The sequence below is a fragment of the Crocuta crocuta genome, unplaced genomic scaffold, assembly GCF_008692635.1.
Source record: "Crocuta crocuta isolate KB4526 unplaced genomic scaffold, BGI_CrCroc_1.0 scaffold675, whole genome shotgun sequence".
NCBI lineage: Eukaryota > Metazoa > Chordata > Mammalia > Carnivora > Hyaenidae > Crocuta > Crocuta crocuta.
The window spans coordinates 3442030-3443121 of NW_027528796.1; the positions used below are offsets into that span (position 1 = coordinate 3442030).

A 1092-nucleotide genomic window follows, 5' to 3' on the forward strand; every position below is an offset into this window, starting at 1 on the left:
CTGTGGTTTGGTTTTGAATAAGCTTCCAGTAACAACTGTAATGATAAAAGTGGTAAAACGTTTTTGGTTTTGCTTCCAGCAGGTGTGAGGTGTCCACAGAAGCCAGAACACTGACAACTAGCTCAGAGGGGTGCCAGCCTGTCATCGGGGCCTCGGGGCCCCCCAGGGACACGATGGCCAGGCTAGGACACAGCCAATGAGCTAGGACTTGGTCTACAAATCACAATCCCTTATACATCATAATCCAAACATCGCTTTGTGATCAGACTTGCCTGAACTGTAGGATCCAGTCCTCAGTAACCATGCTTAGAGGACGCAAATAGCCAAGGGAAGATGAACAAGAGGTATGAAATTGAAATAAAGTTTATTGAGGATCTTCAGACCGACCCCAGGGCCCTTGTCCAGTAAAAGAGTCTCCCTGTCAGCCTGTAAAAACCGGAGAATGCTCTGGCCCCCTCTTTGCCCTGCCTTCATCTCTGGGACTTTTTTTTTTTAATGTTTATTTAATTTTGAGAGAGAGGGGGAGGCAGAGAGGGAGACACAGAATCTCAAGCAGGCTCCAGGCTCTGAGCTGTCAGCACAGAGCCTGACACAGGGCTTGAGCTCATGAACTGTGAGCTGAACTCATGACCTGAGCCCAAGCTGGACGCTTAACCAACTGAGCCCCCCAGGCACGGGACTTTTAAAAAGCATAGCACAGTGGCCTCAGAACAGAGCAGGGACCTCAACTGTGATCGTTGGCAGTTGCCCAATAATAGCAACTCTTCTTATTCCATGCTCAGCAGGAGCGCGGACGGTCACCCACAGTGCGGGCCAGATAGAAAATGCCGTGTGAAATAGAAACTGGGCCCGCACACCTACACCTGGGGTAGATGTGGTTGAAGCTGACCACAGGGCTGTATCACGGGGATCCATCGAGTGCCGGTGAGGGGATCATGGTGGACCGAGGGAACAAGAGTCTGTGGGCTGGACCCGCCAGCACTCTGGCCAGAGAGGTGGAGCACAGAGCCAGAAGAGGCAGATTCCAGCCAGGCCTGCGGGAGGGAGGAGAGAGTGCCGTCAGCACCACGGGGCAGGGGGTGGGGGGGGGGG

General features: G+C 53.2%; 1 protein-coding gene across 4 annotated transcripts in view; it reads left to right on the forward strand.

Moving 5' to 3' along the window:
• Positions 1 to 287: 287 nt before the first annotated feature.
• The window catches only part of TFF1 (trefoil factor 1), an 11081-nt gene continuing 10276 nt past the window's right edge, over positions 288 to 1092 (forward strand). For all 4 annotated transcript variants that reach the window (XM_077755342.1, XM_077755345.1, XM_077755343.1 and 1 more), the window contains exon 1: positions 288 to 344. In XM_077755342.1, coding sequence (XP_077611468.1) covers positions 334 to 344 — 11 coding nt within the window. In that variant the 5' untranslated portion in view covers positions 288 to 333. The remainder of the gene's footprint in view (positions 345 to 1092) is intronic.